The sequence below is a fragment of the Macaca mulatta genome, chromosome 4 (assembly GCF_049350105.2).
Source record: "Macaca mulatta isolate MMU2019108-1 chromosome 4, T2T-MMU8v2.0, whole genome shotgun sequence".
NCBI classification, from domain to species: Eukaryota; Metazoa; Chordata; class Mammalia; order Primates; family Cercopithecidae; genus Macaca; species Macaca mulatta.
Window position 1 is genome coordinate 130,225,001 of NC_133409.1, and position 13,331 is coordinate 130,238,331.

The following is a 13,331-nucleotide window of genomic DNA, read 5'->3' on the forward strand; positions in this document are numbered from 1 at the left end:
ACTTTCTGTCCTCAGATCTCTGCTGTCTGAAGCACACGAGGGTCTGTACTCCCTGGAAGCATACTTCGGGGGACAGTTGGTAAGCAGCCCAAGTCCAGGACCACGAGACAGCTGTACCTTCAAGGTGGGTTCTAAGGTTGGAGGAAGGTATGTTTACATAGTCTGAGGGTGTGCTTGTGTTATTGAAAGGCAAATTGTAAATGAGCCACAGTGTCTGCTTGACCGTGTTAAAAGAAAATGGTGGATAGTAATGAGAGAGTTTCTTAGATCATACTAATGAAAGATGAATTTTGAACGCTTTTATGTCAGCCTTTAGCTAAATGCTTTATGTACATTATCTAATTCAATGCTCACAATTTTATGGGGTAGCTATTCACTGTCCTGTTTTTACAAATGAACAATCTGAGGCTCAGGGAGATTAAATAATTTGCCCATGTCATCAGGTAGTAACTGGCAGAACCAAGACTTGAACCTGCATCTGACTCTAAATTCTCATCTAAACGGAAGCCCATAGAGGGGCCACCAAGATTACCTTTGTGGATCAGTGTTTCATTTTACAGCTCGGATCATGCTGAGTCTCAGCATGGTGAAGACACTCAAGGACCCACATTTCTTGGTGAGGAGACCCAATTTCTACCTCTCTCCCTGCTTCCTGGTATATTTCTGTTAAGTCTTTCCAACACTGAACCAAAAGGGCATTTGCTGTTTAAATTCTCCTTCTTGCTGGGGGAGATCAAAAAGGAAGTAGAGAGAGAGAGAGAGTTTAGGAAGCCATGCCTGTCTTATTTTACAGCCTTGATACCTATACTGGGAGTTCATTTATATTTGGTTCAGTCTATTGTCCATTTCAGATTAGTTTTAAACGATCTCCGAAAAGGTAAGTCCTAGATGGTTTATGAAAAGCAGAGATTTGGCAGTACTTCTGTCAATGTGGTTGCACTTCACCTGGGGTACCTCTGTTTAAAGCTGTTTCAAAACATACAATGCAGTCACTAATGAATGCTCCTTCAGAATAAGGCTTCACCTTGTAAATTCGTCTCTCCTACGATCCGTGTTCCATATAGGCTATTTGTTTTTGAAATTTGGAATTTGCTGTTGCTTCACGTTTAATAACTTGTTTCTTAATCCAAGAGAATCTTGTTTTCTGGAATTTTGCTTTTGCACGTATGCAGCAGAAAGAAAAAACATTATATCATTCTTTCTTACTAAGAGCCGCACCACCACCTCTATCCTGTCTCAGGGAACATAACAGAAGAGAGAAGTCCAAGCATGCTTCTTAATCACCATGATCCTTTTCACCCCAGATGGTAGTTTTCCTGCTTATTAAAAGATTGGTTAGGAGCGAGAGGGGGAAATAAAAGAAACACTTCCTAAAATTGCACATGAAAGAAAACAAGTCCGTCAGTGGTTCAACTATCTTGGCAAGTTGATGAAAAATCACCAGGGGATGCAGTTAATGAGAAGCATTCCAAGCTAAATAAAACACGGCGTGTCTCTTTGTTTTGGGACTGGGACTGGGGAACCATGAGTATTAAAAATTAATCCCATCTTGCCAGTCCACTGCAAAGGGCCTGCTGTGGGCGCTGACAAGTTTGAATAACTCACAGAAGGTTGATCACACAGCTGGTGGCTGCAGCTTTCTCATCCTAATCTGCTGTATTTCCTCTCCTCTCTCCTGCTTCTACTGACCACACTGGGGCCCGAGGATCAGCATGCGGGAAGCTTGATTTGGAAGCTCATTAATTTTTCACTTTGTCATGTCTCTAGCCTGGTGGGTGACCAGGGGCCTGTTTCTCTTAGAAATGTACCATGTTACGTTGTGTCAGCTCAGAGAGAATCACAAGTGAAGCCCTGTTTGAGGTTTAACCCCAAGGCTGCCTCGCCACAATCTCAGGTGCTGGGAGGGAGTAATAAAGGGGTTGCTCTGTTTCCCATGGAAGTCTGGTAGAAGGATTACAGACTGAGTGCTGGTTCTTAGATTTCAGGTTGAAATAGAGAGGTATGCTTCCTTATTTGGTTTGGACTCAGTTGTTCCAGCTGCCTCAGCTTCTAAACATCTGTGAGATAGGTCAATAACCACTACTGTACTTCACTAGGCTCCTATGATGTAGTCCAGTTGAAATAATGTTGGTATGAAGGCCTAGGGGCAGTGGTTGGCTGGGAGGCTGGGGTGGGGACTGAATGTTTGGCAGGTGTGTGTGTAACTGTATTAATCTTTATCTTTTGGTGTGATCAGAGCCAGTTCCCAAGCTGTGAAGTAACAACATTGTTATTCTGACCCCCTGACAGCACATATTTTCTGTGAACTATTTTCTAACCCTTTCCTTTAGAAAGTGAGGAAATTAGCCTTCACGGCAGACTATACAGCATATGGATCAATACTTAAAACCTATGCCTGGCAAGCCACCATCAGCTTTGTTGAAATGTCTGTTGATTCTCAATGTCTGATTAGGGCTGTTGATTAACAACTGAGTTATTGTTTGGTGATATTCTCTCTGGGAATCCTGAGGTTCTGAAAGAAGACCAAACAAAACAATTTGCTGCTGTAATTTGTTTTGCAAATGGGAAGCACTGTAGGTTGTATGGAATGGTGGTAGTCTAGGCATCTAGAAGGGGTTGGTGAGGGGGAGGGAGGAGGAGACTAGGTCTCTTCCTAGGTAAGTCATTGGCTCACAGGTCAAGCCTTGGTCTGGCCAGTCCATCACATTGGCCCTGGTGTGATTTCCTGATGGAGTAATGCACTAATCTTAGATTAACCCAGATGCCTACAGGTGAGATGGAGTTCCTGAGATTGTCTCATTCTCACCTCTCCTTCCAGGCAGTATATCAGTCATCCAGATTGGGCGAGTCTATCCATTCACAAAAATTCGAATGTCGTCTACATACTAGTCTATGCACAGAGACACAGCAGCGACTCAGTCAGGCATTGTCCCTGCCTTTATGGAGCTTATGGTCAGCAGAGAGTGTGCTTTGGGGACAGGGGGCATTGTAAGATGATTTGGAGTGCCACTGCCAGGCTTTCTCAGGCTCCCACTGCTCCCATTGATGCTGCTTTCCTCCTTCTTGAAGAACAATGTTGCTTCCCATTCCTTGAATCTTTTGAGTCATTTTCCTCACAGCAGGTACCTTCCACTTCTCTAGTAAGTGCCTCAGGTGTGTACCTATCCAGCTTCTCATTTTTTGTAGCTTACTGATACCTACCAAGGTGCTGGCTGTTAATGATTTAAGTTTTGATCCAATTAAATAAGTGCATTCCTTTCTAGAAAAATCAAAATCTTCAAGGCCTCAAAACATCAAATTACAACAATGGAATTAAAAGACTGATGTTCTGCATGAAGACCTGTCTACCTTTCTTTCTAGTAACATGTGTTCTTGGGTATGGAAGGTGGGCAGGTGGAAATAGGCTTGTCAAGGTTTGGACAATATGGTACAGAATAGAGGGCTATGTGACCTTAATCAAATTACCTCTACCTCATCTATAGGAGAAATATGATAATATCCATCATTCCTGTTTCATAGAAATACTACAAGGATAAAAAGAACTAGAAAGATGTGAGGGTGACACAAGGAAATGTAACCATTTATTACCTTCAAGTAATGCTGTCTGAGGAATGGCTTGTGCCTCCTGTGTTTGTGAATATTTTAATGACATGCTCACTTGTGGTACTATTTTCTAAACAGTTTTCCAAGGCGCAGACACCCATCGTTCACCAAGTTTATCCGCCAAGTGGAGTTCCAGGTAAGAAATCTTCTATTAAAATAGGAATAATTGTGAATCTCTTTGCCAAAGCTTGTTGCAAACCTAGGTGAGTGGTTTTTATGAGTGGGAAAATTTAGCTGCTTCTTTGATGCTGTTTTGAAAATAAGACTCAACCTCTGGTTCATTTTTAACGTGCTTTGGTTTTACTTCTGGGCACTTTTGCTCTGTTACTTCACTGATAACAAAAGGAATGCAAACATGAAAAGAAAAAGAGGACAGCAAAATCAAACGAGTTGATGTTGGAGACTGGAGGAAAGAGGAGTCATCCTTGCTTTTAACTTTGTAATCATTCACATAATAATAAACCTTTATTAAACTGTGTGCCAGGATCCAGTCTAAGCTCTTCAGATGTCTCACTAGATCCTCGCAAAAACCTGATAATAGAAGGGCTATTTTTATTCCCATTTTGCAGATGAAAAAATGAGGTAGCAAAAGGTTAAGGAATTTGCCAAAAGTCATACAGATAATAAATACCACAGTTGAGATTTGAACCAGACGGCCAGAATCCAGAGTGGCCCATATATTCACCATTTTGTCGTTAACTTTAGTCTTCATCTGGGGGTTTTGTTTATAAAGTTAGAGAGCACACAGATATATAAAAGCCAGGAGGATAGAAAAGAAGATTATATAAAGCTGGGGGATTTACATAAAAGAAGGGATTGCAACTGAGAAGTGGATTCAGGGATTGCTAAATCTGCCTTAAAACTAAGTAGTAAACACAACTAGGATTATATATAATTTGCTGTCTGATTCCTGCCAAATTCCTACCTTTATTTAAGGTTTTCCACTTGTTAGGGTTTCCAAAATGGTATGAGTGTGCTAAAAAGTTGCTGAATTTTTATTATAGTTGTGTCTAAATGCATAGATGGATCTTGTTGTTTTGATTGGCTCAACTGCTCAAGCATGTCAGAATGAAGATCTAAGTTATTGAAAAGCGTTTTATATGTTCTATGTTTGTGTGTATAGACACATATTATGTATGAGTGAATTTAAATTATATTTCAGAGAATGTGAATTTGGCATGCTCTTACTCATGCGGGATTTTCACAGATCTGTTCCTTTCCATTTGTCTGAATAATCAGGACCTGATACTTTATGAAAGAGGGATGTGGTCTGTGAAAATCACATGCAGTCATTTGGGTCCCTGCTGCTCTGGTGTTAGAAACTCCTGTTTAGATAGCAGAAGTCTTGTTAGGGTGAGGGATGAGGAAGCAGCTGGCCGTTAGAGGTGTGAAATGGAATGTCAGCTGGCACCCAGATCTGCCAAGCCCATTTCTCCCACCAAGCTGGAGTTCTGCTCCGTGTCTCTTCCACCTTCTGGGGAAAGGATTGGTGGCTGGCTGGGTTGGAGTGGTCCCCCTGGGCAGGATTCATACGGCTGCATCTTTATAATCACTTTCCAGATGAATACTCTCATTTCATTTGGGAAGCCTGCCCAGTGTAGCAGCCAGGGAGATGGGGGAGGTGGTAGGGACAAGAGGGGTGATGCTTTCTGAGCAGTTGGGTTTGTATACGTGGTTAGCAGTTTTCCAGTATGACATGGAATCCCCCAGCACCGTGTTCTGGTGTGGCCATTTGTCAGCCTCTGTTGGCTGTCTTTGTTTAGAAACAAAACAAAAACCCACAGAAATTCCTAATTTCTACAACCTTTTGTTAGTTTTAAAATTGTGCCTGTCAAAGCTAGAAGTCATACTCACCGAGGCTAGGGTATTGATCATTTGGCCCTATTGAAATTAGAATTATTCTGCCAGAATTTTTTTTAGCAGTAACAGGAAACTTGAGACTCCAGGTTTCTGCCAACTCTGTGACCTTTGCCTGTTATTAGGTCATTCTACCCATGCACCTACAAAATGGTGGCCGTAATACCTTCCGGAAGGTTTCTATTATTTTAGTGAGAGTCATTCACTAAAGATGCAGATGAAAGTCACTTCTTATTAATAACACACAAGTGCAATATGAAGGGAACATCTTTTTGGTTGCATTCTTTGGTGGCCTTCAATGTCTATAAAGAGGCTCAGTTTTCTGGATTTCATGACCTCATTAGTCCCTCAGTACCCTTTTCTCTTCTATTCTTTGACTTGAGGTTTATCTCCCTAACCCACATTCTGTCACCTGTAAACATTGCCTGTGATGGTTTAAGTAGACACGGTTAAATATTCTAATTATTTGGAAGGCATATACTTGGGATCCCTGAAGACCCATCAGATTGTGTGATATAAGCCTCTTCATATGAAAAGCCTGTTCATTTTAGCAAGTGCCCAGAGGAAAGCCTCATGAAGCCTGGAGCACCCAAGGCACATGTTCTTAAATCTCAGTTGGATGGATGGTCTCCACAGAGCCAAGAGAATGGAACAGGGCAGTGTGTGGTGACGAGCCCCTTCTTTCTGAAACGTTCACACTTTGAGACTGTGAAGAAGACCCATTATTCCTTCTGTGCTCCATGCATAGATGATTAAGTCTGTGATGGAAACAATAGCTTATTTTAGCTTTTATATTTTATAATATTTATCACTAAATCATACCCTTGACCTTACTGTTGTACAATTTATTAAAAGTATTAATTTTCTGGGTCATGACCTGTTTTGCCATATTGAGTATATGTAACCAAAAAGAAACATGGTTTTTTAAATTATACATTGAGTTTGAGCTGAGTCCATTAAATTAAAAAAAAATTCCTTCTTCAAACAGGAAAACTAATACATGTATATGGCTGGATTATGACCGGAAGATTGGAAACTTTTGATTTTGATGCTGAATACATTGATAGGTAAGCGTGTGTTTGTTTTTGTGTTTAACTAGTTACATACATGCTGCACGGCTTCCTGGGACCAGCTTCCCTGATGGCAATAAATTGTAAGCAGTTGGCACAGAATTGCTATTTTCCTCTCTTTGCAGTTTATGGTCCCTCATGAGCTGGGCTTCAGCAAACTTTGCTAATGTAATTGCAACTGGTCGATTAAGTTGGTCCATTTATTTACTGACAACTAGTCACTCTGGGCTCAGTGTGAAATGAACTGTAATTGCATCTGTGGATTTTCTTTTTGAATTCTCACCCTTCCTTCCTTTGTTTCTGAGGCTGAAATAGATTCTTTATAAAATGATGTGTAAACCCAAAAGCCCATTATAACTTTCTTATTTGGTTGTTATCCATTTGTGCTTTAAAAATTGTATTAGTGGGATCAGAGGAAAACGTGGACACAGGTACTAAAAGCCATAGAGCTTTTAATGTTTTCTGGGAATGATTAGGATGTCAACATGACTTTCTTCACTGGAGATGTGGTGGAAAGTGTTACTATTAAATCATCCACACTAGAGAGAGAGGAGAACAAGACAAAAAGTGTTGAAACTGTAGAGGCTGTAAGAAGCTCTAAGCAACTGTAATCATTCAACAAATGAAGCAACTGTACTGAAGATTTATAAGGTAGACGGAAAATAATCTTACTATATGCTCAGCTGCGTAGATTCTATACATGGTGTCTAATTTTTCCTTCGCTTGGAATGGGTTGGGGGCATCCTCTTCTGTTCTATTCCATTTGTCTGATTTTGCCCTAGTTGAAGAGAACATGATCTGATTACTCTCAGGATTTACATTTCTGGCATTAAGCAATGGTCAACCTACCTTACTAGAAAACTACTCTTGTTGTAGGGGGTAGAAACTCCTACTACATCCTTGGGAATGTGCCACATTTGCTAGTTGGTCCCATCCCAGCCATCATCTGGGATATAGTCTTTGAAAGGGGGAATAAGGGCATAAATGCAATATTATCTCTGTGTGGAACCAATGTAGCCAGTGTGGAGATTATGAAGGTTTTTGGGAAGGGAGAAATATTTTCTGTTTAGTGTGAAAGCATGAGCCATGAGTGCACCCCTACTCTGCTGAGAATTTGACTTGACATCCGCCTTCAGCCACCTGCAATAGTGCAGAAAAATCCAGAGGAGAATGTTCATAGCCATGTTTCCTCTGAGTTTTTTGAGGAATGTTTATTGGGAGCATTGCACAATTATCCCTTGTCTTTTGTTTTCCTTTTTTTCAAAATCCAGCCCAGTGATCTTGGAAGCTCAAGGAGACAAATGGGTTACTCCTTGCTCTCTTGTAAATAGGCAGACGGGAAGCTGGTGAGTGTCTTATTTATCTTGCCAATGCATATGCTTGTAAGTTCTTCCACATGGATACAACACACACACTCTCTTTCTCTCCCCACTCACCACATATCTGTTTTTTTAAAAATATAAATCACACATAGCTATTTACTGCCTTATCTTTAGACTACTGAAAAAGACACAGGGATTGATTCAAAGTGCATATTGAAGTGGATGCCAAAACCTTCCTTGAAAACACGTAGCTAATACTTGTTAGGGGCTTACTATAGGCCAAGCTCTGCTTGAATGCTTTACATTGAAGTCACCCAATAATCTTGGGAGTATGTATGATTACTAGTCTCACATTACAGATGAGGAATTTGAGAAACAGAGAAGTTAAGTAACTTGCACAAGGTCTCACAGAGAGCAAGTGGCAGACCTGGGATTTGAACCTTGTCTAACTAATCAGCTCCCAGAGTTCATGATCTTAACCACTATACTTCAGTGACTAGCCAAAGGTAGAAATAACTTAAAAATTTAGCAATAAGTTTCTACACTCTCCAGTTTAAAGACCCATCGTTTTACTGTATTTTTACTTCACTCTGGACAGGGTGGGTTGCCCTTCCTTTGAGGCCATTACAAGAATGACACCCTATGGTTTCACTTTTTCGGGCTGGTGTATAGTAGAGCCAAATTCTACACTTGTGTGTAGTCTTCCTTGTGTCTGCATTTTGTTTGGTCAGAATTGTCCTTTATGGGGTTCATACTTGATAACAGATTTTTTTTAAAATAAAGGTTTTGTTATACTTGTCATATGACACATTTGAAAAGAAAGGACCAAGTGCTTAGAGTAATACTAGTTAGTACTAGGGCAAATGCTTAGGGTATTACTAACTAGTATTACCCTATATATACACTAGTTAGTAATACCCTAAGCATTTGCCCTAATGAACTCATTATACCTTCAGTACCTACCATTTTCTCTGACAAATTTGTTTTTCCTTTTGCTTTCTACTTTCCTGGTTAAAGAGTCAGATCTTCTGGTGGTGAGTTGTCTGGTCATTCTTACCTCCATTTGTCTTTTCCTTAGTTATCCTATCCAGGAGGACCATGGTCTTGGGACTCTGCAGTGCCATGTGGAAGGCGATTACATCGGTCTGTTAGAGAAGTAACATAATTTTAAAGTCTTATCCATTTCTTTCTCTGTATCCAGACAAAAACAATTGCAAGATTGGTTCACATGAGGATAATAATAATAACAATAATTACTATTTGTTAAGAATTCCCTGGAAAACACTACTATATGAAACAGCTCATATAGAAACTAATTTAATGCCACCAACCTGTGAAGTTGGTGGAATTTTTTGGCTTTGCAGGTGAGAAAAATTGAAGTTAGTTACCAGTAGATCAATATTTAAATGATGCTCCATCTAGCCTGGGCTCTTCCCTGCTATGCAATACTACAGTTGCCCTTTTATTGCTAGAAGGCCACATTGCTAATGATGCTAAGCTTATGAGGTGTTGTTTTGGTGGTGGGGGGTAAATAAATTACAGGTTTGGTTGGTAATTTGATGATGTTGGAGTCTTTGGGCTTATGAAAGCAATGGCCTGGCCCAGAAGATTCATGCAGATTCCTGAGTTAATGTGTGTTTCTTTGTGTTACAGGCTCCCAGAATGTTAGCTTCTCAGTATTTAATAAAGGAAAGTAAGTAACTGGGTATAGAAATAGGCAAATTTGTCTTCATTTTATATTATCTATCTCTCTCATCTTGCTTACTTTATCTTTTTACAATGGAAAATTTTAAACATATACAAACAGAATAGTATAATGAGACCTCATGTACCTCCTTGACTTTTTTTACTTCGGTGAAAAAAATTGTGTCCTCGTCACTAATCTGTAGGCAATGTGTGTTTCGATATGGTGGTGGTGCAGAATTTTGGAGATTAAATCTTAAGTAATTTCCAAGTACTGTAGGTTGAAAACTGTCACAAGTATCTTATAAGGAACATGGTTTCATGAAATACATTGTACCATCCAGGAAGTGCCTTCTTCAAAAGGGAAGGGGTCCACATTTCATCACACTTTGAAGTGACAAATCCGGATTCTGGATTTCTGAATCCTTACCTTACATTCTGTCCCTATATAATTTGACAAGTGTTTCTGTTAAAAGTGCAGGGTCTAGTTGATAATAATTGCATTGTAATGGCAGTGGCAATTATATATAGCTCTACAGCCCAAAGTATGGAGATTTTCTCTCGTTCTCATTTTGGAAGAAATAAAATTAATGTCTATTGAGTATTGATTATAGGCCAACTAAGGGCTAGGCCCTTTCACACTCATCATTTCATTGAACATTTGTGGCACTCTATGAAGCAGGCATTATTCCCATATGATAATTTTATATATCAGAAAACAACTTTGTCCCAGTGGTATTGTTCTCTAGTCATCCAAGGGAGCTGCTATTTCAACTGTTCTAAAGATCGATAGAAGGAAGATCCCAATCTTCCTTTCAGGCAGCTGACTAAAAAAAATGCAATCCCAGATGCTATTTTCATTCAAAACAGAACTTTGTCTTTTTCGAAGGTCAATGGTCCGCAAGAAGGCATGGCTGATCAGTGCTAAACAGGACCTTTTCCTATACCAGACACACTCAGGTACTATTCCCCTTTATGAAGTACCCCTTCCCTTGTGCGTCACTCAACGTTGGCCCCTCCTTCCCTATCTTTTGGCCATTTCTTGATGACCATTAACACCCAAAGCTATCCCTACAATCATAGACAGCCTTGTGGTTTTGGTTGAGATTAAATTGCTTGTATCCATGTCAGGTTTAGTTAATATATTAAAAGAGTCTTGATAATATACTTCTATACAAAGTCTATGGATATAAACTGAATAAAAGAAAGGAGAGTCTTGCTTTATTCTATGTTCTGAAAGTAAAAGAAAAAAGGTGGCACTTAAAAACTCTTAAAGCACATCTTTCCAGTTACTTCAACATCCATCTCTGAACATTCATTCAACAATTTATGACTAATATTGACATTAAGCTGTTCTGTTACCATCTGATGGGTAAACCGTCATACTAAAAAAAAAGAATGTGAAAATTGGAAGCTTGCATGGAATTGTGAACTCAATTTGGTAGTAGAAAGCTGGCTACTAAAGAATACTTAGATTCTAGAATGGAATACAGTCACACAGCCACTGAAGAACTGTGTGAGGTAGGTTCAGACTCCGGAAGCAATCAAAATCTACCTTTGTCAAAAGTGCAAGATAATTCGCAGGCCATGGAGCAAATGTCATTTGCCCTCTAGATAGCCTAGTCCTGCAACAGCTGAATTTTCACCCTGATTTTTCCTTTCTTTAAACAGTATAACTCGTCTGTTTGGGGTAAGTTTGAAGAAGCGCCCAAGGTGATAGTGATAGTGATAGCTGCTACAGGAAGAATGTCAGACCTTGTTAAGTGCTTTACATAAAATCTCAATATTTATTTCACTGAACTATGAGATGGTTTAACATTAGCCCCATTTTACAGATGAGGAAACAGACTCAGATAAACAAGCATCTTTTCCAAAGCCAAAGGTTTTAGTGCTAGAACGTTTAGTTCCAATTCCAAATCTTATGTCCATAGCCAATATATGGTGGGAAGTACACTCTTCTTGCCACTCCACTCCAAGGTTTTTGTGAGCCTGCCCATCACTATCAAACCCTGGAATGATTGATAGGCTGACAGGTATCCCTGACGACACAGTGCTTTTACATTTCCAGGGCCAATGTCTTCTTGGGATCAGGACTCACAGGCCAGAACTTCTTCACAGCAGAGGAGGCTGTAGGAAAAGAGGGTGTGGACAGCCATGAAGATCCCTGGGCTGAGCTCCTCGAGGGCTGACATTCAATCACTAGTTGAGCGTGGTTAAGCCTTTTAAGCTTTCTGAGCCTCAATTAAGCATCTCTAAAATGGACAAAGTGGTGCTTATCCTTCTTATGCCAAAAGTCGTCTAAAGAGGTAGAGGAGCAAGAATCTTGGAATTCATCCAAGATTTCTCTTTCTTCCTCCTATCCATATCCATTCAATCACAATTTCTGCCAGTTTTTATCTCTTATTTATGATGTATCTGTACAGCAACTGTCTGTTTCTGGACCCCATCACCTCTTGTGTTACATGCTGCAGTGGTTTCTAGAGGCCCCGACTTGCCCTCTGCCCCTTCAAGCCCCTCCCCCACATTCTCTACATCAAGCATATGTCTGATGCATGGTTCCCTCCTACTCACCATCCTCTGATGGCTTGCTGTCCCCTACCAGAAATGGGCCAAACTTCTGACGTCCTCCTTGTCTGTTTCTCCAGCTCTATCTCTCTCTCTGTCATACTCCAGCAACACTTGCATGCACTATGCAATTTCTTCTCTCCATGCCCAGGCTATCTTTCCTTTTTAAATGCCCTCTCCTTCTCCTCTTCGCTAGGCCACTTCTAATTCATCCTTTAAGACTCAGATTAGTGTCATCTCTAAACATTTTCTTCTATACCTCAATACTCCCATCCTACTCCTAAACTTCTCGTTCTTTCATATACTCTCTCATTTCTCCAACCCAAGGTATTAAATGATAGTTTTGCACACCTGCTTTACGATGCTGATCTTCTTGAGGACAAGAACTAGTTTGTATTCATCTTTATATCCCTAGTATACCATATAATAGGTGCTCTGTGAATGTTGAAAAAAATTGTCAAATATCTACAACTACGTTAAAAGTTTAAGAACTTCATAAATTGTTTTGTCTTTGATCTGTGTAATTTTGAATGCATGACAAAAGAATGTGTTAATCTCCACATAAAGCTAATACAAAATTCCAGTGCTAGTGTAAAAAAAAAGAAATTTTAAAATAGTAGGTTAAAAGCAGGGGGTTATTATGATTAGTGGTGAATTTTGGTATCTGACTGTAAGGGATCAATCTTTGCCTCCATATGTCTCCTCTGCTTTGTCACATGGGAAAAAGCATTATAAAATAACCTCCTAAAATGTCTATTTTTCAGTGGTAACCATTCATCACTAGCCTTTGTACCTTCAGTTTACACAAATGTAACTCCTCTTTTCTCTGGAGGGAATGAATCTTAGAAATGTCAAAGCTTGATAATGGAGAGGAAAGAATGAGATAAAGCTAAATTCTGGGGACTATGTGTCATATTACTGCAGGCAATTTCTTTTCTTTTCTTTTTTATTTTATTTTTTCTTGAGACAGGGTCTCGCTCTGTCACTCAGGCTAGAGAGCAGTGGCGCCATCTCAGCTCAGTGCAACCTCCGTCTCCTGGGTTCAAGCAGTTCTCCTGTCTCAGCCTCCCAAGTAGCTGGGATTACAGGTGCACACCACGACACCCGGCTAATTTTTGTATTTTTAGTAGAGACGGGGTTTCACCATATCGGTCAGGTTGGTCTCGAACTCCTGACCTCAGGTGATCCACCTGCCACCCGCTTCAGCCTCCCAAACTTGTGGGATTACAGG

General features: G+C 40.1%; 1 protein-coding gene across 2 annotated transcripts in view; it reads left to right on the forward strand.

Moving 5' to 3' along the window:
* The window catches only part of PKHD1 (PKHD1 ciliary IPT domain containing fibrocystin/polyductin), a 465,580-nt gene that overhangs the window by 4,965 nt on the left and 447,284 nt on the right, over nt 1-13,331 (forward strand). For both annotated transcript variants that reach the window (XM_077999818.1, XM_077999819.1), the window contains exons 4-10: nt 16-124; nt 3,682-3,739; nt 6,449-6,527; nt 7,802-7,876; nt 8,931-8,995; nt 9,506-9,545; nt 10,425-10,495. In XM_077999818.1, coding sequence (XP_077855944.1) covers nt 16-124; nt 3,682-3,739; nt 6,449-6,527; nt 7,802-7,876; nt 8,931-8,995; nt 9,506-9,545; nt 10,425-10,495 — 497 coding nt within the window. The remainder of the gene's footprint in view (nt 1-15; nt 125-3,681; nt 3,740-6,448; nt 6,528-7,801; nt 7,877-8,930; nt 8,996-9,505; nt 9,546-10,424; nt 10,496-13,331) is intronic.